The 27,760-nt window shown below is 40.8% G+C and overlaps 1 protein-coding gene across 6 annotated transcripts in view; it reads right to left on the bottom strand.

Moving 5' to 3' along the window:
• Positions 1-23,866, bottom strand: part of BEND7 (BEN domain containing 7) — a 47,442-nt gene extending 23,576 nt beyond the window's left edge. For 2 of the 6 annotated variants that reach the window (XR_005982550.2, XM_072918914.1), the window contains exons 1-5: positions 23,014-23,857; positions 19,188-19,271; positions 9,876-10,175; positions 4,023-4,145; positions 1,301-1,566 (exon numbers count right to left, since the gene is read on the bottom strand). Coding sequence is in view for 5 of the 6 variants with exons in the window: in XM_072918914.1 (XP_072775015.1) it covers positions 1,301-1,566; positions 4,023-4,145; positions 9,876-10,175; positions 19,188-19,271; positions 23,014-23,494 (1,254 nt within the window). In the remaining variant the exon portion in view is untranslated. Of the gene's footprint in view, positions 1-1,300; positions 1,567-4,022; positions 4,146-9,875; positions 10,176-19,187; positions 19,272-23,013 lie in introns of all 6 variants that reach the window. The other 4 variants (XM_030290704.4, XM_002192751.7, XM_072918921.1 and 1 more) reach the window with 4 other exon arrangements.
• Between the last annotated feature and the right edge of the window lie 3,894 nt (positions 23,867-27,760).

Below are 27,760 nucleotides of genomic sequence, written 5' to 3' on the forward strand. Positions count from 1 at the left end.
TGAGGACCTGATTTATGAGCCAAATGTTTTCTCTTTTTTTCCTTAGGTCAAACTGGTAACTACAAAGAATCGTGTCCAGCGATGAAACACATTCATAAAGCCAAATTAAATTCCATTGCAAGCACAAAAATGTTTTCAAAACTGTGTTTCAAGCTGACAAGAGTGCCACAAGCAAAGAAAAATTATAAGCACAAATTGCATACTGGAGATAAATTACCAGTCCTCCCCAAACCTTTACCTCAAACATTATTAAACTCAGTACTACAAAAGGAAACCCTCTGAAAAAAGCATCAAACTAGTTACTCTGTATCACTACACTGACTCTGTGGCATGAGACTGCAACCTAATTAGTGGTGTGGCTTGCATCTCTGTAACTGAATTATCCTGACTGCTCTTTTTTATTATTAGTTCCCTCTTCCAGAAGGATAGGATATTATCTGCTGCATTGTTTTCATTTACGCTTATTGATACAGAATTTAATTATGTATTTCTAGCTCATAGTACTTAGGAAATTGGAAAGAGCCTGCTCAAAATTAAAAATATATTAGAGGAATTAATGAACAGTTTACTTGTCGGTGAACTGGTTTGGATGACATCAATTTGGTCATTAAACAAAGCCAATCATCCACTAGATACATGGAGTTTCTATCAGTGTGTATATGAATCAAGAAAACATACTTACTGCAATTTTCTATGGGAAAAGTGCATATTCTTAGAGTGGCAAATTTTGGCCTTTTTAGTCACACTAACTGAGTAGAATGAGTCCCTATGACAGCACAGAGAGCAATCAAGACCAAATGACCCAATTCAGCAAAGACTGAATATGAACTTTTCTAGAGATGAGGAGTTCCCCCAAGGTCAGTGGGACCAGAAAAGCAGGAAAGCACATAAATACTCCTTGGCAGGATAAAGACCCATGTGTGGATTACATGGGCTCATCAGCAATGATGGGGCTGTGAATGCTTTACACACCTTGCACTTTTCATGGCTCCTTATCTCAGCCATGGCTCTTGGCATTGGGAGAGATGAAGAACAAGTTTCCACCAAAAGCTCAAAAACCAGGAGCCTTGAACTCAAGGGAAAACTTCATGCTTGTGAAAGTTTTAAAAAAGGCCCAAAACCCCACAATGAGCACTCCACACATCTAACTCTTAACACCTCCATTCACTCCTACCCAAGATTTGCTTGTTCATTCTAACAAAAAGTGGAAAGATGCATCAATGTGACTTGAGTACTGATTCTCCTGAACGAGTCAGTATTTCAAAAGCTTGCAATCCTGCATATTAAAATTTTAACTTACATCTGATGAAGCTGATTCAAGGATAATTCCAAACCCTGAAACAGGGGTCTCTGGCTTCAGGGGGGGTTCAATTGCTTGCAGACTCGATTGTTCCGAGTTTACTGTCAGTGTCTTCTCATTCTCTGGAGAGCTGGGTTTCTTATTCGTGGAAACTGGTTCAACAACTTTGAGGGGCAGTTTTCTCTTTTTATTTCTCTTTCTTGATATTGTTGACTTCTGTGCACAGATCAGAGGAACAGGAGGCTGCTGTCTGTTTTGAGTCCCAACTGAATGAAAGACATTAATGCATTAATTTTACAGACAAAAGCCCATAAATATCCACACAGATGCACCATTAAATTACTGACTCACTGAACTTATTTTCCAGATAAGTGATGCAATTTTCAGGGTGGGCTGCTGGTGCATGGGAAACAAGTAAGTTTTATCACTTTTGCATAATTTTCCAATCTGTACGATGGGGATAATGACAGTGAGCTCTGCAGAGAGGCTTTTCAAGCCATACTGATGAACACTATTTTAAGGAAATTAGGAATACACAGTTCTTTTTCCTAGTGACCACTGGATGGCTGGTGACACGAAGCACTTCAGTGATGATTAATTTGTGTGCCCTCTGAATGACTGAGAATTCACTCTTTGAGGATCTCTTCCTGATAAAGTAAGACAATACAAGTGCTAATGCAGTTACAGTTATTTTTATGACAGTGGTCTCCAAGTTAATTAGCTCAGCAAGAACATTTCAAGTACCATTATGTCAAGAATGAGTGAAAACACTTATCAATAGTTTAATTTCTGAGGGAAAAAAAAATAACCCAAAGTTTCATCAGTTTGTTTTGCTCATACACAAAAGCTGACATGTATTACCTCTGAAATATAAGAAACCATATTTTGCATTTATCAATATTTTGCATTTTCCAGTATTCACAATCATTTTTATAAATTAAGGCACCAATCCCAAACCTGTAAGAACAAGCCCTTCAAAACAATGCTATCAAGGTACCATTACGTGTGTGGATAAATCACTAAGATCAAGGTCAAAACAAAGAAAAAGCCAGAAGTGCTCTACATGCAGATCAAACTCATTCAAGATATAAGCAAGCTATAAAAAGTCCTCATCTACAAAGTTTCAGAAAGAAAACAAACCTCAGACTATTGTTTATTAAAATATTTCTGGAATATTTCATTTCTGGAAGGATTTACAAGACTGTGATGTGTAGTTTATAATTAAGACAGTAGGGTGTTTGAATACTAAAATAAGTTATTACACTTTTACTTACAGGTTTGAATTTTAGTTTTTTTTTCTTTTAGCAACAAAAATGCCAAATGATTTTTTTTTCTCTGCAAAACTGTAATTTCAGAAAATATGAAGTATTCCAAGTGAACCAAAAGATTAATGGATTAACAAAGGTATGTACTCTGTAGATACATAATAAATAAGAAACGTTCTGCAACTGAGGAGTCAGCTTTTTTGGCATAGACCCCAGTTTTCTAACTCTCACTCACAAGCCATTTTTCAATCACGCCTGTGATTTCAAAGAAATTGGTGCGATTGCATAAAAAATCCCATGTACCAGCAAAAATTGTAAAACTGGGCTTTTGTGTTCTTCTTTGTCAACTGATGACTTCTAGAAAAGCATTTTTATGTGTGTCAACTGATATTACAAAACCTGTCTGATCATTCCCATCACTCACTCAAACATTATACACCGTGGAGACAAGGAGTTTAGTCAGCCCTTCACTCCACCCATATTTCAGTTAATTACTCAACACTCCCTTTTCTTACAGAGTTCTTATCCAGTCTCTCCACAAGAGAAGCATCCATGGCTCCAGTCCTCATCACTCATGCTGGATGGGCAATTCAACTGACAAAATCTCCAACATCTCTATCTCCTCATTAGTATTAACACTAATTTTTAGGTAGCACAGAGCCTGCAGCTTCACATCAGCCTATGATGACTTAACTCTACCTACCACGTTCTCATTATCTTGCTGGCTCAACTACTCCTCTGGCTCTGCACTGTTCTGTTTCAGCTCCCAACCTAGGAGAAATCTAGACTCAGTAACTTTCTCCAGTGAACAAATTATTGCTGGTAGACACACTGAAAGCTGGTACTTCACAGCCAGAGGAAGGGTGGAGGCCACGACATGCAGTAGCTAGCTCAGCTGAGACTACCACAGAGCTAAAAGAGGCTTGAATGAAGAACTATTTGGTAACTTTCAGCTACCTTCAAATTTTATCAAATTTTATTTTTCTTAACTCCTAAGATTGGTGAACTGGTAAGCAAAACACAGGTGAAGTAGCATTTGGCACCTCTGAATCAATACACCGTGAAAACAAAGTGGGCATATTGACCTGCCCACTCAGCTCTCATTACGTATATGATCACATTAATTTTATTTTCAATTTAGCCTTAAATGGCTACAAGATAAAATCCCATGTTTCAGGTAAGGATCTGAAAAGTAGAAGTTGCATTTCCAAGAAACTGGTGAAAATTTGACTTTGACCAATATATCAGGAGAGCAGGAAACAATCCAGGTTTTCCCGAGTGCCCACACAGACTTTAATCTCCTAGACCATTTCCTAACAGGAAGATCACAGAATCTCAGAACAGCTTGGATTTGGAAGGGTCTCCAAAGATCATCTCATCTCATCCAACAGCCCTGCAACAAGCTGGGCCATCCTCAACTCAATGCTTGCCACGGGTAAGAGGACTGGTCACTGTACCTGCTTGCAGCTGCATCAATTTTCGCATGGTCTTGAGCTCTTGAAGAATCGCCTGCAGGGTTGACTGGCAATTGCATGTACAGCAGTTTGGTCCAACTGATGAATTCACCACTGGAATTTCTCCTGAAAGAGAGTGGAGTGAAATGGGTGAGATGTAAACCACTCAAAATCACTCAGACAACAACTGGCAGGTGTTTGAAACTATGATCAATATATCAGATTGTAAAATCAGATCAAAAGCATGAAAAGAAGTATTTTCCAACATGATTCTTTTTAAGAGGAAGGGTCCACTAGTTTTTACTCAATTACTAATATGAGCAATTATGTTGAGTTGGGATGCAATGTTACATGGGCTGGAGAAGACTGCTCAGAGTGTGAATATAATGCACTCCTCACAGCATGGCTTTCTATTGTCAGGCTGGTTCATCTTGAATAACAAAAGCACCAAACCTCATTACAAACATACTTATTTTATCACACATACAAAAAAAAAGCCCATATCCTGGAACAGTTTTAAAAAGAATGAAGACAGTCTGTGCAATAAAGGTTTGTACTGTACATAAAATGAGGGCCTAGGAATGTTTAAACTGCTGAAATGTTACAGGTGATTCTTTACCATGTGAAGAAGAGAGAATGAAAATAAAATACCCTACTTGGAGGAAAAAAAAACAAGAACAGGACAGAAGAGAACCACCAGCGATGAAAGCTTTCAAATCTGCTCTTCTGTTTGCCAGGGTGGGATTGTTTTCTATGATGTTTTCCCACCACTGTGACCTACAAGATGGGCTTTCCAGAGCTTACCCTTTGAAAATTAATATAGTAGTTCAAGAGTTTCCTTTTCCCTAGTAATTCTTATTAGTATTTAACTGAACTTACATAGTTCTAGTTCTAGCCCTCAGCAGTTGTTTTATTACTGCTTTACTTTCCAGAAATTTTTGCATTTTTGTTCTGAATTAGAACAGGCTGTAACAACTGAGGGATTTCAAACTCCACAGGATAATTGTATCCTGCACTTCAGCTTAAGACAGCTGTATCCCTAGTTTTAATGCTGCAAATAAAAATTTCAAAATCCAACAAAACATCTAACAGTATCTGGTTGAAGCTGAGGCTAGATGGGATGCACCTCCCTTCCTTTCCAAATGTCCTCACAGTCATTTAAATTGATGGCTATTTAAATTGATGGCTATACTGCTCAAGACTGCATGAAGAGGGATGACCATTTCATGAAGATAGGTAAAAACGCACCTAACAAAATAACCTCACTTGGTGTCACATGTGGACTTCAGCCACTGTATTTCCCTTTTTCTTACATAGCCTGACACTTACCAGCTGCCCTTTAATCATTACCTAGCTAAAGTGAACATAAGCAATTAATTTAATCTCCACTTATAAATCTTCACATTTTTCATTATTACTTCTGCTCTCCTCTGAAGCCAAGCCAGGTTATTAATACCTTTTTAGGTTTGGGTTATGTTCTTTCATCACAGATTCCTGATGTCAGACCCACACAGATCCCCTGACTTTAATCCTCATTTGAAATAACTGAAAATCTGGCCACCACCACACTTGTTCTCTGCCTCTTTCCATACAGCCTTTCAGACATGAAGCAACATCTATCAGACTTGAGCAAACTCATGGTCACACTCCAAAGGTGAGCTACTTGTAAAGCTAAACTAATGCATCAATCAAAGACAGCTGACATCTTCTGAGTGTCATGCTCCTCTTTTCCTCAGATATTTAGACACTCCACACTACTGCAATTACAAATTTTGGTATTTTAAAATATCAGACATGGATAAAATCTGTTAAAAATGTATTAAGATAAATGGAGTAGTTAAAAAAATCCCCGAAAATCTAGCAAATGCAAAGCACCACTGACTTCATCTCTCAAAGTTTTCAGCTGCAAATAAAATGATTTTTATACTAAAAAGGTATTTGGAAAACAGGCTGGGAATCTCAAAATGAAACAAAAAGGTTTCTGACTCAGCAAGACTCTGCCTAGTTTGATCTCACCGTTCCTTTGTACACAGTCTATTCACTGAAAGCTCCTTGGGGCATGGATGGGATCTTACCTTTTCAATGGTCCAAAAAGTGTTTAGCCCATTGTTACAGGTACAGAGGGGAAAAAAAGAATGTTATCTTTAGCTTTGCAGCAGATTAATCAGAATCCCTCAACTTGGCTCCACCAATACCCTTCTCCTACCTGTTTTAAGTAGACTTTTAAATAGATGAATTTCAAGATGACTTATAATTTAATAGCACCAGCATAACTTGCACCTTTCAGTAAGACAAGGAGGTACCCCAGAAATGGGAGCCCCAATAATTAGAAGAGTTTTCTTAACAGACTAATACAAAGTAAGACCATCCTTCCCTCAGTCTTTTCTCAGTTGTTTTAGACTAAAAGATCCTTGGTACAAAGCGTGTCCTTCCTCTTGATCAGAATTCAGTATTCTAGAGGGCTTCTGGAAGAGTTTCCTTCTGGAAATGATAGTTGAAAGACTCTGGGGGAAAACAGGGTTGGTGGCTTTTGTTTCCTTCTTAACGAAGGCTCTACATCACGGTGAATTTCACGTGAAAACTTGAACAAATTGCATCAGTAAATACCTGTGCATCTTTCCTGTTGCAATATAACATGTTTCCAATGAAAACACACAGGCACACATGCTCCTGATGGAAAACCACAGGGTCTATTTTCCCATTGAGGCATAGGGGAATTACTTTATAATCCCCATTAGCATTGATAGAAATTACCCATGTAAATCTACCACAGGTACTGGGAATGGGAAAAGAGACCACCAATATTTTAAATCAAAGCAGGGTTCTACTGACTCCTTACATATTCATGAGGGTTTTTTATTTTCTTTCTTTCCTCCCTCCTCTGATCAGTTATTGTGTTGTAAGAAATATCTAGTAGAGTGTTCTCAGTCATTGTTCTAAGCACTATCTTTATCATTTTTAGAGGACAAAAGCAACCCTTTTCAACTGTTATAAATCAATTTTTAATTTTAAAAGGAGATCAGACTTTTTATTCTTATGAAGGAGTCTTTAAAGAGCCATCTCCCTCTCTTTTGGAAGCTAGCCAGCAGGCAAATTTGATACCTGCCTGTGTGACTGAGAGAAGGAGATGACACAAGTACATGAGTTGCTTCCCCTATGTGAGCAGTAAGTTGCCCAGGACAGTGTTTTCTTCCAGCTGGATCTGCTGAGAGGGAATTCACTCACTAGAACTAACATTGCTACCAGTTTATACTGCAAAAGCATGCAAGAACTACCCAGTGAAAATTATCCTGATACAACCCAAACACAATTCAGATGCTGCATCACTGCTGGATTTGGTACAGAACACAAGAAATGAAACTCAAGTGTGAGTTTACTGTCTATAATAGGAAAGACACTGTTTGTAGTCCCAGGTAGCTTCCACTAAAAACAGTGGGTCACAGATGTCTACCTAACACCCTATCTTGAGGAACCACCATCTTAAGTCTGGTTTGGAATAAATCCCTTTGGTTTTCAAGTATATTCCTACTCTTCCCTCTTTTGCAGTAATGTCTAGGCTTGCCCTGTTCCTCTTTTATTTTTGTTGATGCCTTAAGTTTTAGCTCTCACATTTTTCAGATTCTGTACTGCATTAGTATATAACCCTGAACTTCATATAGAGTGCTAGAAAGTTCTCTTCACAGTTTAGTAAGACAAAACAACCCTTTTCCATCCCTTGCAGCTCCAGGCCCCAAAAAGCATGAACAAAAGTAAACTGGGACTGGGGGGATCAAAACTCAGAGAATGTGACTTCATTACCTGAGGCTGCGATTGGACAATTAACCCCAATATGCAAAAGGAGCAAAATTTATAAAAGTGTGAAAAACTCGTGACCTATCATCCATCTTGGGTGTAGCCTCAGCCAAGCTCTTGTACTGCCCAAGGTGTATCCTTTGAAGGCCTTTTTAATAAATACCTACTTTATTTCTCTTACTCTGTCTAGCCTCTATTCTAGGTACCCTCTCCAGGCATCACTGTCAATAGCTTTCTCATTAATGTTTTCTACACCAGCACCTATTACACATTTATTCCAGCCTCTCCTTGAACCACCTTACCCTGTGAGTAGGTAAATGCACCACTGAGATGGACTTGATGTGTCTATTACATTCAACTTTGAGCAATTCAGATGGCCTACAACACAGATCTTCATTTTTTATAGAGTACCTATCCACAGTGGACAGAAAGTTTCTGGACTCAGATCCCCTACTACAGATGCCTGAACATCTTCCCAGTGATGACCTAAGCCTGACAGCCCCAGGTAATAACATTATGTCTGGCAGTTTTGTTCTGGTAACTTAAACACCATGGTAAGAACCAAGGAGTAATATCTCCCTTGAAGTACTGTTCAGCATTTCTACACCCAGCTTTTAAGAACTTTCTCCATCCTGTGACTAACATCTAAAATACTGAGTTTGATACTCAGGCTCCCAGTGCATGGGATGGGGGGGAATCAGGCTGTTAAAATGCCCAGAAGAGCTGTGCAGTGGGTGAGGAGCAGTTTCAGGGCTTACTCGCTGCTCAGAAATGTTTTTATTCCCTAGAGAGCAGGCTTTGGAGCCCAAGCAGCAGTAAGGACCACAATACCCCATGAGAGGCAGACACCTCAAGCCAAACTGCTAGGCAGATTGTCTTTTCAAAGGTGGCCAGAGGAGAGGGCCCACACCCCCCTTTATGTAATAACCCAGAAGACTGCATTCCTTTCAGCAGCAGGACAGCTGCAAAGGGAGATGCCTCCTGGGGTGCTCCCCCAAGAGCTGGGTGCCTAGACATTTCTCCTGTCCAGACCAGGAGGTTGCACAACCTGACACTTCCATGTCCCAAAGACCACTTCAAACCTGTAAGAGATCATAAGTCCACTGAATCCTTCCTCCACATACAAAGAAATCAAAGCTGACATTTTCTTGCATATAGGGCCAAATCCTGTCAACACATTTTAGCTCACATGCTGAATCAGGCCCCTGAGGGGATAGAGGTGCTGCTCCACCTACTTTCTGGATTTGGGAACAAGGCACCTAATCTATGCAGGCTTGGGCACTTCTGTGCATGCAGAGAACTGTTCTTGCCAGTGCCCAGGGCCTCTAAGGACAAAGAAGGAGATGTGTGATGAATTTTGGGTCCTTCCATATTTAGAAGATTGTTATGGTGGGTTTTGACAGCAGAGTTTTTTAATCTGGCAGCAAAACTTCCACTCTCTGGGACTTAATAAGAAAAAGGCATTTTAAAGGCACACTGCCATCTACTTCAGGGCAGAATTCTCTGCCAGTACTGGATTGGCAACACTCTAGTACTTGCTGTTCATAGGTAGACTCCATCATCTCTTTTCTCTAATAGTCTCACTGGAATAAAAGCCTGAGGCTGTGATGGAATTTTGTACCTGCAGTTCAGTGGCCTGTTATAAGGCTAATGCCATCCCCTTATGAAAGGCAGTAGAATCCTGCTCCACAAGTGGTGTCACAATAGTGCTACATTACTCACAGCAAAGAGGAGTGGTAGAGGTTGACATTTAATTAGCCAGGAATTTAATAACAATGACAAAAGCTGTTTTAGTAAGTACTGTATAGAAATTAAGCTTGTAAAGGCATTGAGTAATTCTATCCTATCACCATTTTAAAGGCTAAGACAGATAGTAGCAGAATGTACAGTTCCCACTTTCACACCTTTTTGAAGTGATAACTATGTGCTCAGTTTGTAGACTCTGAACTACAACTGCTTTCAGTGCAGTGCTACAATATATCATCACAACAAAGGTAGATATTTAATAGAGAACAAGGAGAGGGGGAAAAAAAGGCACCATTCTCAGTGTCTAACAGGTCATACCATTGGATGCCACAGTTCGAGCCTGATTTTGGAATGTTTTGGATCGAGTTCCATATTGCCCTGAAAAATGGCTGGCTTGGGGTGATAACTCATTCCATGCACCGCTCTGTGACGGATGAAGGCTCGCCTGGGACTCCGCAGGGGGATTCAGGCGCTGGGCCCAGGCTAAGTCTAAATCTTGGGGCTCCTCCTTCAGTTTTTCTCCTTCTTTGCCAACTCGTTGATAGATTCTTCCAGTGCTGTCATTCAGTAATCTTCTCATCCCTGTAATTTGTTTTTTAATTTCCCGGCTTTCATCTCCTAATGAAAACAGAGCCACAGTTATCACTGTAAATTAGCAAAAACAGTAATGGGTAGCAATTAGTGGTTTTAGATGCCAATAAGAGTTGGAGCAAATAAATAAATAAATAACAACAAGAAAGAAAAGGGATGGTTGAGTGGTCATTGGGATGTACTGGGCTATGCCTTCACACAGCCATGGCTGACAGCTCTCATGCCTGAAAGACCTGCTGAACTTGGCTTTCTTGATGTTGTTTCTAAGGCTTTGATGAGTAAGATTATCTTTTGCCAGAAGGAAATAATAATAGCTACAGCAATTTCAAATAAACTGTCCTTTTAAGAGACTGATCCTATTCAGGCATTGACATCAGTGGATATTTTCCCTGAGTACAACCCAAAGGATCAGATCCTTTATGTATCAGTTTGCTGTATGCTGAAGGATAGTTCCTACAAAAAAAAAAAAAAAAAAAAAAGGCACAGAAAGCACCACATCACACATGCAGAAACGCACAGCATCTATTGATTTTAATGAACAGAATCAGTTCTTTATTCCACAGAATTTAGTAATACTGGATTATACAGGAATAAATTAAACAGTAGCTAATATGTGTGTAACTGCAGATAGCTGAATTGCTGGATGTCTTAAAAACATAGATTCTAAAAAGAAAATGAACATATATACAAGAAAAATATGACTGTTCCAAATAAATTCAGGACATTTAAATAATAGAAGTTACACACTTAATACTCCTGGCACCATTTAAGTATTAATTTTACATATGAAACTGCTGATTGCACAATGAATAGATGTGTTTTGGGCAGATAGTAGTTGTTTTGCTTGTTAAAGCGTACATTACATTTCATGAGCAATAAGGAAGTGTTCATTGCCATTTCTAAAGAAAGAAGCTTCTAGTTTTCCTACTGGTAATAGAAAAATCAAATATCCTAAGCAAATGTCATAAGTAAGATCTAGAAACTGATGAATCAACCTTCCTTTATAGAATACTTAATACAATAATACAATAATGCCTGGTATCCTCTACTCAAGTTATATTTCTGCTTCCCAAAATAAACCTATTTTTGGCAAAGCAACTGCACAAAGGAAACTTTAGAAGTAAAAAAACTACTCTCCAAAAATCCAAGATGCAAGGTGTGCCATCTCTGGTTCAACAAGGCACTTGAAAGTGTGCTAAATTCCAGGTATATGAACAATTTTATCAACTCAATAGCACCATTCAGCTGCCTAAACTTAGGTGCACGTTTAGCTAGCAGCTAGACCAGACAGCTAAAAGAGCACCAAAACCCCTCCCCAACACAGGCCAAGCTCAATGTGGCTGGGACTGCTGCAAGCCCAGTGTACTCAACACCCAAAAGAGGGAGGTTTTGTTCTAGGAGGAGAATAAGCAGAAGGGGAGAGGAGCTGAACAACATGCTCCAAACACTCCTGGATCCCAGCATCTCCTGCTTGACCTGGTGCACTGGTTCCCTGGGCTGGTGCCAGCTGGCTCCAGCCCACCCCATCCAGTGACGAGAGTGGGCGGCTTGCAAGAAAGCTTTGAGTCCAAACTTAGAAAAATATTTGCCAACCCTGTACAGCAACACTCCAGCATCATTTCCACTCCAGCTAACGTGGTGAGAAAAACTCTCTGCAAGGAAGTTCTGCACTGTATTTATTTATTTTGTTGGTTTGCCTGCAGATTTATGTGTGCGGGTGTGATTTCATTAACAGTAACAGCACCAATTCCTTTAAAATGACACTTTTTGGCCCCAACCCAACCAGAAGTTGACTGTTTGCAGTTCCCAGCCTTGAAAGGCTGCAGAGTAGCACTGGACTCCAGTTACTGAGCTGCTCACACCCGTACACTGCACACTGCCTTTCCTCTGTACATGGCTGTACCTGCCCCTATCTCAGCCAAATGTTCCCACCACATCACAGCCTGGAGCAATCCCTTCCTGTCGTGCCATTTAACATTACCCTGGGAGTTTTGAGTTGGCAATTTGGATCTGCATTCAATGGCAAAATGTGTGTATCAAACCAGCTTCCCACCCACCTCCTCCTCCTGGGTGCAGGGACTGTGCTACGTGTCTGGTCGGGTGACATGTTGTTGGAAAGATTAAATTTCCGTTACCCAATTACATAAAATATTAATGTTAATTGAGCTTATTCAGACTTGATTCTGTTCCCTTGTTCCTTTATATAGGTATCTTCCTATACAGTGACATAAGCATACTTAACTCCAGACAGAAAAAAACACTACATTTATTTACAATGAACCGTGAACTTGGACCCTACATAAACTTATCTTTTTGATTAGGTAGATCTTTACAGAAGATTTATCCTTTGTAAGCTTGTTTGTTGGAGTTCGGGTTTTGGGATTTTTTTCAGGGATTTTTCTGCTTGTTTTTTCTTTTGTTTTTAAAATATGTCTTCCCATGTGCAAGAAAGCGCATTAAAATCCTACAGGCTATAAGCCTGACTTGGTCTTTAGTGTAAGTTTACATCTCTCCTCTCCCAATTATGCCTTTTTCCAGCTTTTAGTTTGTAGCTGACCAGCAACAGCAGCATCCTCCCCACAGGAGTGGAGAAGAGATGATGTTACAGTATCCAAATCTGCAGATGGGTGCAACACCAGTAACAGATTTAACTTCTTCTACGTGGTTATCTCAATTGGCTATTAGCTCTAGAGCCCAAGGACAGTGGTTTTGGGTTGTTTTGTTTTGTTTTGTTTTGTTTTTTTTTTTAATCAGTTATTCTACTGCTGATAATTTTCACAGATAATAACCATGTAATTTAAAAATTTAAAAAAAGTAGATGGGGCACAGAGAAAACACAACAACTCAAATTAGTATGTCCTGTGGAAGAGTCAGCCTTCTTTTAAATGCTAAATAGAATAATAAAGCACTGGAAAAATAGTTTATTACATAGAAATCTGCATTATCTATCTGTGCAAAGTTTCCTAAGATAGATGCTAAGGCCTGAGAAGAGTGGTGCATGCTTCAGCCTCTCTCTGTACACATACCAGAGCTCCTCACCATTTCCAAGGATGGGGATGCCTCCAAAGGCTGGCTACAGAATTTGCCATTTGGATACCCCATGTAAATCCCTGAGTTTTATCTGAAACCATTGAAGTTACTTGCTAAACACTAAGACACTTACAAAATGCCACTCAAATTAGTGGCAAGGTAGAGCCCTATTTAGGAACCTCTATATAGAGATGTCAATTGCCATAATAAAAACATAGTAACAATTTCTAATAACTTCTGTTATAGTTGTTTCTACAATGGTCCCTTTACAAACAACCTATTTTTTTCCTACGACCTGACTGTAATGTTATAAAATAACAACAACAACAAAAATGCAAAACAAAGCCCTTTAATAAATGCTATACAACATAAAAAAGTAATTCCCCCAAAATTAATTTCAATCTATTTCCTTACCAAATCATACAGGACATAAAAACTTCCTGTTTCGAAAGCTGCAAGAATGTTTAAAATTACAAAGGAACAAATGTAAATCAGAAAAGTGTTCCAGGGTGCAGTAGCATCCACGTGCTAAGTGTGCAGCTGTCTGAAGCAACAGGCTTGTAAACAACTCCAGTTTTAATTTTAATGATAATTCATTTATTGCATTCTTCACCTCTAAATTCCTGTCTATCTTTTCACTACTATGTTTAGTAAACTCAATATATCACATTGCCTACCAACACCTTGTTATACTTCTCCTGAACAGTTTATCAAATATTATCATAGCACCGCAAACAATTATAAAATTATATGTGACCATATTGATATGTTCAAGCATTAATTTTATCCCAGTATCACAGAAGTGGCAACCATGTCTGTATTAATGTGTTTTAAAGCCTACAAATAGGTGAACAGAATTAAAGTTGGACAAATGTCTGTATCTGGTATTTCCTTCCTTCGACTCACAAAACAAAATAACCATCATGTTCTCTTTGTCCAGTATTTTGCAATTACTTCCTTTATTTTTAACATTTATTTTTCTCATATATTTTGGGAAATATTCTTGAGCTGACTTTAAAAATACAATTTTTCTATTGATTATAGTTTGGTTTTATATTTTTTGGACAGATGAAATGTGTATGGAATTTTTCCTTTCTTGAACATACAAATAGGGATTTTTCCTGGATCAAGCTGTTTACTGAAGTTACTTTAATCTCAGATTTTCACCTTTGTGTCCAACTAGGCTGAAATTGGTGGAGCTGTTGCAAGGGTAGGAATGGCATCGACAGACAGCCAGACAAGCACATGTGAGCTGACAACATGAGCCTGGTTTGTATGGAAACAATGCTTCAGAGGTGAGAAAAAGTGGAAGTTGAAGCATATGGTGTGAAAGCTCAACAAAAAATAATAAATAAGTGCAAAGGGTTACATATTTGAGCATATTAAACTGCAATTTATTAGATGCCATTTGAATGCTGCCCTCTCTGGAAGGGGGCCAGCAAAGCTCGCCTGCTGCGTTTGAAGACTGTAAAGGGCTGATTCAGAGCAGCTCAAGGAATCAGGAAGCATGTGCACACAGGGCATACATCTCCACTGCTCAACCAGACTGAACTCACCAAAACACCTTTTGGAATGCTACACAGTGTTCAGGTATTTCCTTCAGAGACAGTTATCCTGGAAGGAAGCTCAGCACTCCTTCTCAGCAAGAATTATACCCACATCAAATCATAATTTTCAAAAAATCAAGGGTTTTTTTTTTGTCATCTTGTACCACAAGCTATCCTGAAACAGAAAGTTGCAGAGGTCAGCATGGGGAAAATAGAGGATCATTGTGCATGATTCCTTATCAGAGCAAAGGTCTCCTAAATCACGTGGAATTTTACTGTGATTTCTCTGTGCATAATTGGAATCGGGCATCCGTGCAACTAAACTGATGAGCTAAGCACACATTTCCCAAAAAAGTGATCCCAGGTCTTTGCCAGCATATAAGATTCTACACTGAAGAAAGAACACAGGCAACAACATCATTGGCAAATTAAAAGCCTAAACCCCAAGTTAGCAGGGAGGGCAGTGGTCATGAATGGTGTCAGAGAGTCACACAAGCAACACGAGTACGAGCTGGAGAATTTGACTCTGCTAAATTAACATGTGGGACCACGGAAGCTGACTAAGTTGAGGTATCTTAGCAATGCTCTAAAACATCCCCTCAAAGCACTTTCCTATATTCATGTCATCACACAAAGCACTAGAATTAGATATGCAGGAAAAGTAGATCACCCTCAAATCAGACCTCTTACTCACAAAGCAAGCACAGAAGCACGCGGTTTGATAACTCTGCCTATCATGAGACAAACAAAGTTATTAAGCCCCACAAACACTAATGTAAGCAAAGAAATTTGGAGAATCAAACCCAGGATCAGACCCTGAGACCATTCAGGCTCTGGGGTTATTTCTCTGGAAACGGGGTTATATCAGGTGGCCCAGCCACCACTCCCACCACAAACAAAGTAAGTCTTTGGAAGAGCCTGGTGAAACAGTTTCAAAATACCCAACAGCAGAAGCCACAGAAGCCCAAGTTACACACTTTCAAGCCACACTGTGCCAGCTAAATCACTCGGGAAAGGACAAGTGAATAACTGTTCAATAAAAGTATATATTAATGGGTTCATATAATTAAAAAAAGTAATAATAGATACGCAACAACTTCTTGGAAATATCCCAGGACAAGACCATGCTTTAGCCCCAAAGGGAAATACTTTACAAAGTTAGATCATTAGAGAACACAGATACATAAAATAAACTTTTATGCAGTCTTAATTACAGAAGCCACTACTGCAACAACCAGACTTGGGATATAATCCTATTAACAGTAGCACAAGTCTGTGAAGTTACTTGTTAAATCAACTTTTTCTCTGTGAATAAATTGCAAAGGATATAATTTCTGGGACAGAATAAATTCTTGAAATTAGTGAGTAACTTATGCATTGCTCCCCTGCTCCAAGAACACATTATTTATTTTTACCATGACATAGCGAAGTTATTAATCTGCTGCCTTCCATTTCAACAATGCGAAATGCTGTAAAATGCACAGACACCTGCATTACAGTACATTTCAGTTCCACTTTATATCAGTCATAAACATCTCTGTTTTGGACATCTCTTCAAAACAAATGCTCCAAGCACACTGTGCATAGCATGCAATTTTATGAAACTATAAAAGTTCTTCACTGTTAATTACACAGACAAATGTCTCATCACACATTTGATTACCAGGATAATATAATTAGTTTTCTGCATTAACCTTTCAAACATAGAGCCTGAATTTCAAGTTGAAAGCATTGTAAAAACACTCAGTATGGAAGTATACTGTTTTTCCACTTTTTTGTGTTGGTAATAAAAATACTAAGACTGAAAAAAAACCAATATGGTGTATGCAAGATTTTTTTTTTTAATAGACAGTGTAAGTTTAATCATCACTGTCCAGAAGACACAGGTGTACATAGTCCCTTCAGGGGCTTGTAATACCAAGTCTGGGCTAGCAGCCCTGTGACTTTACTGGAAAAAGCGGAAGTCAGGTCTGTTTTAAATTTCATCCATGTTGAGGCTTAAGCATTTCACTCTGGGCTGCCTCCTCCGTCTCAGGCTGAGCAGTCTGTCCTGGTACCAGATAACTAAGCCCTTTCCTTCAAAACAAAAGACATGCCAGTCCTCATCCACAAAATATAGCTGTGATATTCCACGTTCCCTTGGAATCTTGTAAAGACTGTGGTTAGCATGTCCTTCATCTAGAAAGATGTGACTTCTTGTTCATCATCTTATCAGAACAAAGGACTGGGGGAGAGGACAAGCCATCACATCCCCACTCCTAACACTGCACTATATGAGAAAACTGCCCAAGCTCTATTCAGACAGCAGTTGGACTCTACGCCATTGCAGCCATCAGAGGTCATATCCAGTACCATGTTCCTTTAATTGCACTGAAGCTTTCTCCAATTTTCAGCCTATATTTACACAAAGCTGTATCGTGCCCATCTATGCTGGTGCAAAAAACACCATCTAGGTTCATCAGGTCTTTCTTGACATCTCATCCTTAATTTAGCTGTACGTCAAACAAAGTGGATTCTTCTGATTTACTCACCCTAGCAGCTCTCCTCTTCTCAACAGCAGTTTTGAGTTAACCATGCTCAGCTGTGTAACAAAGGCATTTCCACATCCCATTCATCATAAAGCTTCTCTCATTTACAGACTACCACTAACATTTTACCTTCCCTAAACGTAATAGTTTCAATGCTGTATCATAGCATCCATTCCATACTAAAGGCTGCATCACACTGCGGTTTGCAACTGCTGATCTCATGGATCACTTACACTGGAGAACAAACTTGACTCTAAATCACCAGGTTGGAATAAACATCCTTCAGAGATAAATTTTGGCATAAAGCAGTGAAATCAAATGAAGCAGCGATTGCACCCTGACTGTACCTGATAAGGAAGAGCCTTGATAGGATTCACATTCTTAAAGGTTAAATTCTGACTGACTCTTGAAATAGGTGAACTTGGAGGCACTTAAATGCCAGAATACTTTCAGTCACAATGAAAAGCTGAACTTACTAAAAAGAAAAACCCAAACAAATCTAAGGGCAACACAACCAAGACCAAAATCAAGATCAGTTGGTCTGACTCACAGCACAAATGTCAAAACACAGACTTCTGCACATTCTTAGAGCACCCTGGTTGATGCCTAATTCTTGCCAAAGATTTTCATGACTTAGAGTTGGAAGAAAAAGCATTTCAAGCAAACCTCTGGTGGAGCTCACTCCATCAGGTTTATCAGACTTCACCAAAAGTGCTTAAAGAACATGATATCCAAACACAAAGCACAGCAGTGGCCTTTCCTTCTCTCTGGAAATGGGTATAGGGAATAAATACTTGCTGAAATGGTGAAAAGGTGAGAAGGGAATTTAAGGCAGCTCCCACCTCCCTTTTAACACATCCTCTTACTCTCTCCCATTTGCTGCTGACCTCTAAAAGAGGATGTGGCACTATGAATTTAGGAGACAAAGGCATTTTGCAAGCGGAGTAACTTCAGGTGCCAATTCCCACATTTCAATGCTACTTGCTGGCTCCAGGGGGCAACACACACAGCCTACAGAAACCTTAAATCACCCCACAAAAATGTTTAGGCTCCTGGAGCTGAAAAAGAGAGGTACACATCCCCAGATTTCTTGTTGCAAATGCATCTGCTTCCTCCAAAGCCCAAACAGAGGGTCCACAAGCTTGCTTTATACAGCTCAAAGAACTGGCCTCTCCTTCTTTGAATTTAGCCTGCCAAATCTGTGCCAAGAGGGGCTTTATCCAGGTGAGATCCTGGATGCAACTGGAAGGGGATAGAAGCAGGAAAGGAAGAAGAACTCTGCAGCTGAGGAGTTATACAGGATAAAAAGCACGCAAGAGAGGTAAAGGTCCACTGATAGCCAGTCACTGATATGCTGTAATACATATCATGCTGCAGACTCTATATTACTTCTGTATTTTCTTTACACATTTTTAAATGTTGATTTAATTTAATTTTGCCATGCCAGGATTAGCAGGCAAGCTCCAGAGGTGAAAGGACATTACATTAAGACAGCACATTAATCCTCTATCCCACCCAAGGCAGAAGCAAAACCAAACAAATAGCAGCTTCCTGGAAATTGAATTTCTGTTATCCAGATGTCAAAGATGTAATACCCCAATTACACAAACTATTGCCAGTGAAGCATGCCAGGGAATATGCAATGTAAATGGGGTGAGCACAGAGCTGCAAAACTGCAGAGTCAGCATCTGGCTCTCTGAGTGAGTGATAATTAGCACTGTGTGTAGACACTAATAAACATTTATGTCTGAAATTACAACTTTTAGCAGCGTTAATAAAGGATATATTGGCAATTCATAGAATAAAAGGGTCTTGAAAAGAACGTCATATTAAACAATGGCAGGCGCTTTCTGTGCTTGCACAGAGGTTTTTTCCTCCCTAATTGCAAATGGCCACGCAATGTTGCTTGAAAATTAATCAACACAAGCACATACCTAAAAAAACTGGTTGTGTTTCTTTGGTCTCCCCATTAACATCATTGCTGTAGTCAGAGATCTTATATATCTCATGATGGTAATCTGGAATGAAAAACGATAAAAAAAATTAGAATTCAAGTGATCTGGAAAAACTGAACACATTGCTACAGTTTTACTACACAATTTATCAATATATCTGCAGTTTATTTCATGTACATCAAATTAACCACAGAAAATGTGCTCTGTATCAGCACCTCCTAAAAAACCTTTGCTCACACTGGAGAGACTTGGCTCAAATATTTCACAGATTTTAGGGAACAGCTATGCCTGCCCTAAATTACTGTGTTCATTTTCACAGCAAATTATCCCACCAGATGCCAATTATCTGGCTTCTTGCTTTACAGAAGGAAAGCAGATTTATAATGAAAACTTTACCTTCCCAGACACCAAGGCAAACTTTCAAACTTCACCTCAGTAAGGAATCAGCAATGTACATCAGGGCTGTATTGCTCAGCTGGCCTGACCCATACTGATGTCACTGGCCTCCCAGTTCTGAAGAAAGGAGGATCAGTGACACCTTAAGATATTCACCTATAGAAATTAATGCCTCTGAAGAATTAGCATTGGCATATCATATACAGAGACGTTACAAGATATTAAAAAAATCACCACTGAGTTTCTATTTTAAATAAAATAATATTTTGCTGTGAAAATAATATTTCTGCTGTAACAGCAGGCAGGTGCTCACTAAAACCAGAGCTTTGTTTACACAGAGAGAAATAGTAAGTCCAAGTAAAAAAAAAAAAGTATCTAAAGGCAGCTCTCCTGGATGCTATTTCTGACTCCGATACTGGCACATGCTCTGTCCTTCGGCAAATCGCTCAAGACTGAACAATATATTCAGTGTCTTGAAAGAGCCACCTCCCCACCTCACTCCTTCCATGCCCTCCCAGTTCCCAATGCTCTCAGCTACTCCCTCCTTAAACTGGTTTTATGTTTACTTGCCTCACAAAAAGCGAGGCAGAGATTAACTCATGAAAGGGACTTTGGGGGCATTCACTTAAAAGGTGGAACACAAGTGGAGGGCAGCATAAGCAGCTCCTTCCACAAGCAGCACACCTGCACCTCTGACCAAACAGCCACAGAACTGGAAAAGTCTCCTGGAAGTCACTTTTTTGTTACGTGCTGTTTATTTGTACAGCATGACTGTCAGAAAAGGCACAAGAGAAGGAACAACCCAGTATGTAAACTAAAATCAAGCCTAACACAGCAATTCTATAGAATGAGAAGGGCCTGGAAAGAAAATGAGGGGAAAACAACTACACCACAGAACTGGAGAGGTCAGCGATCAGGTGCTACACAAAGGATTCCTCTGCTTCCCGAGCACGCCCAGCCAATGAAATGGGTAAAGGTGAAGTTTGAGATATGACATCGAGGAAGTAAAAGCTTCTTTTATGAGACTAAACTGGCAGGATTTATGCTCCCTTCCATGATCACTAGCTGTCCTGTTGAGCTGAGGGTGTGATGAAGTGGCTTGGTGGGCACCTGATGGCCAGCTAGTCAGGGTCTACCTGCCACACTCTGCACCTTCATCCTCTCAAGGACATTCCAGACCTGTGGAAGCAAGTATGTGGAAACTAGGACTTAAAGACTTACAGACTCATGGTCTTTAGATATACAGACTACACAGTTTCTTCTCCAGCACTTTCCTGTATATCCAGCTGGTCACAATATTCCTCTGGTCTGCAGCTGCTGCCTTAAAGTCACCACATTTCACCCCAGAAGTGGCTGTGTTTTAGCACAGGAATTGATTTTTCTTTTGATTTGATCATTATTGATCATTGTGATAAGGTGCTCAAAGTTATTTTTGGGACAGAATAAGCATGGTGCGTATGGGCACACATCAATAGCAGAGTGTCTTACTAACCAACTCATACAGCATAGCCTTTTCTTTTTGCTTTCCTTTTTGTGCCTTGGATGTCACAGTCCAGGCACTGGGAAACTATCAATTTCACAACAGTAAACACTAAACTGTGACATTACGGAATAACTCCTGCAAGAGGCAAAGGCCAATTACAAGAGACAACTATTTATACATAATTATCTTTCTAGTAAACTGTGATAGAAAATAATATGAGAGTGCAGACTCATATACAAAACCTGATTTTTATCTCCTCCATTCTCACAGTAAAAAGACAATTTTCTCTCTAGCATATGCTTTTAGTGTAGCTTTGTATTTGACTTTCTACATCCAAAAAGAGACCACACATAAATTATTATTAATAATGTACCATCACAACTGGATTTACCTATTAAAATAAGGTTAACTAGACTGTCTCATACACCGAGGCATATCTAAACCTGTAAGAAGTGGCAACTGAGACAGGCAAAATAGTCACCTATTTCTGGCAAATACTCTTTTTACAGGCCCATTAGATTAGAAAGAAAAAAAGCAAAATTTCAGTTTTGTTTTTCCACATTTTGCTTTCACCACCTCCATGCTCCAGCGCAGTCACGCACTAACTCTGTCTCCAAGTTGGGAGCATGTTCAGTACCAAAACCCCACAAACCAAACCTGTTCTCTGTAAAATTACACCCTTGATAAGTTTGCTTAATGGATACAGACCTCCAATGCATTTCAGACACGTCTGGCAAGGCCCTGCCCCTCTAGCTTTAACAGGGACCATGTGTGATGCCCCAGACCCCCCTACCACAATACAGCAGTCATTATTTACTATTCCCACTAAGTGAGTTTATTTCCATCTTTGAATTTCTTCACTTCAAACGTAATTTTGCAGAGCACTTCTCAGACAGCAGCTCTTGACACTCGTGTGTGTGTCCCCCTTTTCACCAGTGTGACATTACACCCAAGCAGTCACCTGCCTTGAACTTGGCATGCAGGACACACACAGCGTTTCATGGAGATATTCCCGTCCAATACTTGGGAACACAAAAGGAGAAACGATCTCGAATCAAATCCATCAGGGCAAAAACATCTCATCGGCCGGAGAAGGGATAAATCCCCAAGCAAAATAAATCCCTAGGGCTGGGAAGTCCACCTGTGAAAATGCCTACCAGCGGCTGTATCTTTTCCCCTCTTTAATTAAAGAAAACAACAACAAGAAGACTGAACACAGAGCTGTGCTTCTTGTCCGACATGAATTCAAATATTTCTCCCCTCACGATCCCTTTTAAAAGATCCTCTTTTCAAAAAGCAAACACACCCCGAGCGAACAAGTTACACGCCAGCGGCTCTCCCCTGCCCACGTACAATTAATTACCTGCGTGGATTTTTAATAAAGCGATCTCGATTCAGCTTTTCTTGAAATACACGGATGTACACAGCCGAGGAGAGGAAAAAACCACCCCAAATACAATAAATCCACAAGAGTTGAATATCAAGAAGGTCTGTCGCTGCTCAAGTGTCATTATTTTTTGCTCTCTTCCCGTTTTTACCTTTTCTCCCCCCCGCCCAAGCAGGATTCACCACGAAACACGATCCAACTTTATTTTGTTGGAGCAAGGTTCTCTGCTCGAAAAAAAATAACACGTCCACCTGAGGTGGTGGTGGTTTTGCAACAACACGTAACACATATGCAAAAATAATTAAAAAAAAAAAAAAAAAGAGGAAACGGGAAGGGGGTGAAAGAAATAAAATTAAAAAAAAAAAATAGGCGTGCAATGGTTTCGGGGAGTTGAGGCAGAGGATTGCGGAGTTCAATAACAGAGCCGGGAGGGAGCGGCGGCCCGGGGGCGCCGGCGTTTCATAACGCCCCGCTCCCCCCGGGGCAAAAGTCGGGGCTGCCCCCAGCCAGCGAACAAAGCCCGGCCGCCCCCGCCTTACCTTCGTTGACCAGTTTAAAGCTTTGGGATTTCCTGCTCCTCTTCCTCTGGGCGAACTCCATGGTGTGGGCAGGAAGGAGCGGGGCGGACACAGGACCGAGCTCCGTCCCTCCGATCAGCAATACACGCGGGGGTTGGGAGAGACGGCGGCTCCGGCGGCGAATAAAGGGATCCGGGACAAGTTGGCTCCGGTCTCCCCCCCGCTCCCGCCCCGAACTTTGAGGAAAAGCGGGGTGCGGCGGGGGGAGCCCCGCGGGGGCGATGCCGCCGCCTTCTCCCCCGCCGGCTGCGCGGCCGCGGCCCGGCGGCGAAGGGCGGCCCGCAATGGCTTCGCCGCCGGCGCCGGGACCCCGGTGCCACCTGCTGGGGGAAGGAAGGCGGCGGTTCCGCCGGCCGGGAGCCGCCGCCGCCACCCCGGGGCCGGCCCGCCGCCACTCGGCCCCGCCGCGGGTTGAGGGCGAGGGGCTGAGGGGCAGCGCCATTTTGTGTCCCCCGCCCGCCGCGCGCCTGGCACGCGGCACCGGCGCTGCCCGCGGGGACCGAGCCGGGGCAACTCCTCGTGGTTAGCAGGACCGGGCCGGGGCCGGCGGGGACGGGGTTCAAGTTGGCGTGCGGAAGTGGGTAAACCTGAGGAACTGATGGCAACACCTGTTTGTTGCCGTGTTTTACGGGGATTATCGCAGCGATGTGTCCGCTGGTGTCGTGGACCGAGGCCTGGAGAAGAGCGGCGAGCCGCCGGCTGGGCTGAGCTCTGCCGAACCTGGATCGCCTTAGCCAGAGGGAGAGAGGCTCGGCTCTCCAGAGCAGCGAGATTTAGGGCGTCTGGCAACCCTCCCGACGGTCACCGTGAGGTCACTGCAGCCATACGGCTGGCCCAAACACAGCTGAAATTAGTGCTTTGATTTATTTACCACTTGACGCCTTCAGCCACACTTCCAGTTCCAGTTCGCGCACTGAGGGTGGAGTGTTTTTGTTTTTGTTTTGTTTTGTTTTTTTTTTTACAGCTAAGAGTGCTTTTGCCTGTTGCCTGTAGAGAAAGAACCCAGGCGTTTACAGTTATGACTACTGATAACTGCAAACACAGCTCCGATCATCATATTGTGTTTTACATGTAGTCAGACTGTGTTGTGACAAGGAGAAGACTATGTGATACTTGCATACGCCTACTTGAACAGATGCAAAATGCAGATCTTGCCTTGGTCTCCTCAGAGCACCCAGGAGAATCCCGTTAGCTCCAGTAATATTGACTGACCCTATCACTAGGTATAATGACATAAAATGAGCAGGAGGGAAGCAAATTGAATACTAACAGTAGTGATTTGTATCCTAACTGTGTGCATGCACATAGTCAGACCTGAATTCTTCGGTGCAAGGTGCCATCCAGACACTACACAGAGGATATACCTAGTTCTGAAAAGAAAAATTGGGAAATAGCCTTAATGGTGAAGCAATATCAGAAAATATGCCTAATGGTAAAATTTATTATATGCTGGAAAATTAAATTCACTAGGGAGGTTATGGAAACCTCACAGATTGGGTAGGGGTGTAATTTTCTATTAAATTGCTAAGTGGAAAATCCCAGAGGCAATCAATATGCTACTTTTGGAATTTTCCTAAACTTCTCTGTAAGACTTTATGAAAGGAAACTGGGCTAGCGTACTATTTAAAATCCTGCATTACATATTTTTGAGAGGATGCTGAAGCAGCAAAGGTAGATGGATGTCATATGCTGTTTGCTGGATTTTGTGGGTCCAATTAATCTCTGGTACAGTGCAATGAAGTTGGGTCTGAAACGCAGCAGCAGTGTGCTTAAAATTTTTGTACAAAAAGAGTATTTTCACTTTTTTTTTTCTCCCCTCCCCAGACAGTCTGCTGATTACTGTCTGCTAACTAACTTTATTTACAGGACTTATATGCTGAAACTGTTACATTTGACTCTCATCCTTCCTGGGACAATAGGAGAATTTTTATAAAGCATAAGGCCCTCATTTACAGTTCAGCTCACATGATGAGCTTTATCCTGCATTTGCCAAAGGAATGTGCTACAAAAATATTTTCTGTTTTCCTCTGTTACTCAATTTTGTGAAACATTTTGGGATATAATTTACAAAAATGTGATGGCAGTGTTTTATAAGCTGCTCTCTTACTGGTTTTAGTTCTTCCTTCCCTGTGCTGATATTTTGCTTAAAGGGACACTCGTGGCATTTCAGTCTGGGCAATGCAGAGTTCCAAGAGTTGGCACATCCCCTTTTCCACTGATATTTCTCATTTTCCTTTATGTGAGTTAGAGAGATCTATCCTTTTCATGCAGAATAAAGCTGATCCTGCAAGCTGGCCTAATTGTGGTCGCTCAGATAAATAAATCTTGCAGCTTTCATTTCTGAAAGTATGAGCTAGTGTGGATACTGCAGCCCCAGTCCTGCCATCTCATCTGCATAAAAGTGAATTAGAAACTAGGACAAGGTGACTTTAGGTCAAAGTCTTGTAGTTATCCATACAACACTTAGGAGGATCCGGTAGCTGGAAGCAGCTTTGTCCTACACTGCTGGTGCTTCTTAGCTGGGACTTAGAAAAAACCACTCAAACTCAAAGGCTCCCATGTACAGGGAGCTGTGAGTCTGTTGTTGGGCATTTTGGGGTGGGCATCCTAAAACTGGACTGGGATCATCTGGCTCGTTTGTCACAGGCCACCATTGCATTATTCCAGCTGGAGAAATGTAGAGATGAAAGTCCTCTTTATCCCATTAGAATGGCTGCCTTGTGTCACCCTAGATAGTCGCTGGCTGCATTGCTGTGGCAGCCAAGTGACTTAGGATAAAGTGCACACTGGCTCTGGGGAGCAGACAGCTTTTAATTTAATCTTTTATTTCAGTTTCTGTCTCAGTATCATGCTATTATTACATATTAAGAACCCATAGGTCTTTTTGGTGAAAATGTGAAAAATCTGAGCATTTTGTATCTATTCATGAATGGTTTCAAAGTGTTTCCTCAAACCATTAACTGAGTAATGTGTTTTTCAAAATGCTGTTAAATTAGCCGGCTAAATAAGGACTTTGTCTTGCAACATGTCTCGAGTCAGTATGATCATCCCTGATTATTTCTTAGTTAACGTTTTATTATGCTTCAAGTTACTTTCAAAATATCCCCTCCCCATTCTAACTGGTGGTAATTTTTCCAACAATTTTCTGGTGTGTAGAAATACTTTTTCATTTCAGATCATGAGCTAACTGATTAAATATAATTAATCTGATCTAGTAATATTTCAGTATTAACAGCAGCAGTGCTCTTCACATAGGACGTCCCAGACTTTTTGTTTCCAGGTGTGCCCAGTTCATGATAACATTTTATTATTCAGAAGTAGGATGGTATAGGACAAAGATGACTAAAGAGTCCTAGAGCTGAGGAGAATTAAATAAGTGTACTAAGCGGAACCACTTCAGCGTTTCAGTTGGAAAAATGACAGTGGAGAAAGTCTCATAAACTCAGTGATTCGATCTGAGGCTTAAAGTCTAATGTCAAGGAATTCATGTGAGGCCATGTGAAGTGGGATGAGGCTGCTGACTGTCATATTAATAGCACCATGATTACCACTCATCTTGGAGCCTGATGAGGTTCCGTGTGGTATCAGAAGCAGGAGAAGGGTGAAGAGGTAAATTGGAGACCAGGAGCTGTGCAGGTGACAGGTTAATAGGTGAGCTGTTTTGGTTAGTTATGTGTAATGAATGGCACTGAGGATTTTATAAACTGTAGTAGTGTTTCCAGTGGTGGTTTTGAGGTCATATGACATATGTAGGCAGTACTTAGCCCCCAAGCTGACAATAGGCCACATTGTGCTCTGCTGTCTCACTACAAACCTTCCCTTTCAGCAGGCTCTCAGGCTGGCATATGCAAGGACTGGGTCATTAGAGAGGAAGGTGTCTGGATGTCCTGAAGAATTCTGAAGTCAGGAGTGCAGTTTAACTTGTTTTCTAATCCTCCTTAATTTTTTTGTGACCATTTGAGTCACAGTACTTGACATTTCATGTCTCTGTCCTTACTCTTTTTCTTTTGGAACACAATGTTGAAATACCTTCTTGTCCATCCTGCTGCTTGTTAATCTTTCTCATATAAATTTTAAAGAAAAAATTACAGGACAGACCAATGTTTTCATCTGTTTGCCAGCTCAGGGAGACCAAAACATTCCGGAACTGTTTCAACAATAAGGAATATAACTGAATCTATGTACAAAGTGTTCTTTGTGTGTGCAGTCACAAAGCCTCTGAATATTTCCATATCAGAATGCAAACCTTCTAAACATTTCCATATCAGAATGCAAACCCCCTTTTGACTATAAGGTTGGACTTTTCCCCCGCTCTGTGAATTTATGTACATCTTGGACTAAGATTGCAAGAGGAAGGACACTGCATTCTAAGAGTCAACGCTTGATGGTCATCCACTCTGATCCAATACTTGTGGCATAATGGATATTAAGTAATCCCTAAGACAAACTAGTGTTTGGATTTTAATTCTGGGAATGGAGAGGAGACCAAGGTGTCTATGCAACAGATGTGGCTGAAGGATAAAGAAGAAAAGGTCTCAACAATGCTCTTTTTTATGAAAGAGGATATGGAAGAGTAAAAGAAATCTGTCCATGTACATGGACATCTTCTGCTTCTCTGCAACACGGAGAAACCCTGGGCTGAACTAATTTTGGCCTTACAACCCAAGTGCTTCAAGGGAGCTGAGGACAATGTAGGGCTTGTTATTTT

The sequence above is a fragment of the Taeniopygia guttata genome, chromosome 1A (genome assembly GCF_048771995.1).
Source record: "Taeniopygia guttata chromosome 1A, bTaeGut7.mat, whole genome shotgun sequence".
Lineage (NCBI taxonomy): Eukaryota > Metazoa > Chordata > Aves > Passeriformes > Estrildidae > Taeniopygia > Taeniopygia guttata.